The sequence below is a fragment of the Amblyomma maculatum genome, chromosome 1 (assembly GCF_055883805.1).
Source record: "Amblyomma maculatum isolate TAMU_Amacu chromosome 1, ASM5588380v1, whole genome shotgun sequence".
Taxonomy (NCBI): Eukaryota; Metazoa; Arthropoda; class Arachnida; order Ixodida; family Ixodidae; genus Amblyomma; species Amblyomma maculatum.
Window position 1 is genome coordinate 456,440,369 of NC_139344.1, and position 2,575 is coordinate 456,442,943.

The 2,575-nt window shown below is 44.4% G+C and overlaps 1 protein-coding gene across 3 annotated transcripts in view; it reads right to left on the reverse strand.

Moving 5' to 3' along the window:
• LOC146209723 (cytochrome P450 3A6-like) overlaps window positions 1-1,987 on the reverse strand; it is a 73,798-nt gene extending 71,811 nt beyond the window's left edge. For all 3 annotated transcript variants that reach the window (XM_084587446.1, XM_084587445.1, XM_084587444.1), the window contains exon 1: window positions 1,935-1,987. In XM_084587446.1, the coding sequence (XP_084443572.1) occupies window positions 1,935-1,987 (53 nt within the window). The remainder of the gene's footprint in view (window positions 1-1,934) is intronic.
• Between the last annotated feature and the right edge of the window lie 588 nt (window positions 1,988-2,575).

A 2,575-nucleotide genomic window follows, 5' to 3' on the forward strand; every position in this document is an offset into this window, starting at 1 on the left:
GAGTAAAAAAAAATAAAAACTTATTGGTTACCCCACGACGCCCGCGTCAAGAGTGACGTCAGGCGTGAAATGAAAATGATTAAATCATGGCAGTGATGCGAAATAACAATCGCCGCGTGTCTGAAAAACTTATTAGTTTCTGAAGCAATGCATATACGCTTAAAGAACAATATATGATATGTAATTTGATCGCACAGCCGTTGTAATGGGCGACGGACAAGCCATCGGCTAGGTCGCACAAATAGGCTAGTACGGCTTCGGTACAAGCAGAGTTCGAAAGTGTGCCGTATTGACTTTAATGAGAAATTGTCCCCTATGATTGTATGCTAAGGTCTTTGTGGGTGATTACAGAGGTAAAATTACGAAAGTTGTAATTAGCATAGCAGGAGTGCATGTTGGCGTTTCATGCCCTCTTTGCTTGACCTGAAGTGGTGATGCCTTAATGCGGCGGCCACTCGAACTTTCTCAATTTAGATACCATACGCCTCTGTTCCAACAGTGTTCAACTTGAGTGCTGAACTTGCTAGGGTGTCTCGAGAGAACCTGCATAGAACCTGCTATCGGGGGCAACAGAGGTTTGTGGTTTCAAACTCCTCAGCTCAGAGGTGGGACTCACAGCGTAAACTGTTGGTTACTACATTTCATTTCTAAGGCCGGAAGCAGCCGAGACGACTACAGGCCGCTATGCCACTATCGCGTCACTTGAAATTTTGGTCAGGCAGCCGTGTCTTTGTCTAATTTGTGCGCGAGAAAAAAATAACCTTCAGTTTGGAAATTTAATACGCTGATGACACTTTTTTGATAAATCGTAAGAAATGCGAAGGTTCACGTTAAACGTCATGGACCGGCTAATATGCTACGAGGGACACTGAGGCAAGGGACTTAAAATTATTTTAAACTCGGGTTCTTTGCATACACTGATATCACTGAGAAAATGATGGGAATCGCATTTCGTCTCCGTAGAGATAAGGCCGCCGTGGCTCGCATCGAAACCGCGATTGTGGGATTAGCCCGAAAACGCCAAAGGCACTGAGCTACCATGACCTACGGTGGTAAAAGTTACATAACAAAGCATACATCCTCCAAGAGATTGCCAGAGTGTCATATATGGATGGAAAGCAATCTATAATTGTGCAAAATGCCATCAAATTTCGGAAGGTACTTTTTTTCGAGTACATTCTTAGTGAGCCGAAATCGGCGGGAAATTAAACCCAACGCTTGATCTCTCACTTTTCTTTTCCCTAAATGAATCTTCTATGCAGTGGCGCTGTCTTTAACCCCGAAAACTATTACAGCTAACTTTATATTTGGCACTCTACTAAATAAATAAAAAATGTACAGTAGATATATACTGTGGTTAGGCGAAACGCTAATTAGGTGAGCTAGCACTTCGGTTTTTGCTTCTGTTTCAGCTCGCACGTACTCATTAGCATACAGTCGCAATCTACAATCGTCGTAACCATCACTATCAGCCGGACTACACCCACTGCAAAACGAAGGCCTCTCTCATACTCTTCCAATCAACCCGGTCCTGTGCAAGCTGCATCCACCTTCGAACTGAATCTCATCCAGCCACTTGACTGTGCCGCCTCTGCTACGGTTTTCATTTCGTCTTGATTTGCTCTAGAATGTCATTAACTAGATTACGTTTCTGGCCCACTATGCAAATTTCTTCGTGTGCAGCAGATACACCGGCGTGTTCTGTGAATTTGTATTTTTATGCTTGTTTATATAGATAGCAAGTCTGTGAGCCACTCCTACATGGACCCCGAATCTTATCTTTAACACAGCTAAAGCTGGTGGTATGCGAAGAAGCGTCTGGTTCGTAGAGTGCCTAATTTGTAACCTTGCATCGACACTGCTTCGCTCTAGGAATAATAGTTGAACTGTCATCTCTGCATAAGTTACGAGCATGTACAAAGGCAGGGACTCACATGAGCCAGTGAACAATGAGGAGGACCACGATGGCGATGATCAGCTCCCACATGATGTGAAAAATTAATGTCTCTGCCCTGCGAAAAATAGCAGAGCAAATTATTATAAAGGAACTGGAAGTGCCTACAAAAAGAACAGGAAGGGTTGGCTTATCGGGCTTATCTATAATCACCCCTGGCAATTCCGTGAACGTGGTTTTCGCCCCACTTGACCCTATGATTGTGCGTACAGTATGGCCAAGCCCTTCCCGGGAACGGCAAAGGGTTTTCATGTGTATTAGGATTGCGCCACATTTGTAGATGAAAAATAGCTGGCGGCTTAACTTTGGTTTAAAAGCGAAAACTTCATGTACAGGAATAGGCTCATTGCCAACCTTGGATTAAACACATTGCGCGTTTCTCCAAGTGTAAAGCACATCCTTCATCGCTCTCTTCGGCCCACTGCCCTTTCATTGCTTCACTCCGAAGTGCCTTCGCGTTCCGAAGCGTTATTCTGTAGCAGGGTGTTCGTCTTCCATCTCGAAGTGTTGTAACCTATAGGCAGAAGCCCATGGCTCTTATTTAGACATGTTCGTTCCTTCAGCGTCTACTTCCACGTAGCACTGACGTCACTTCACGTGACCTTGACCTTGACTGTAGTC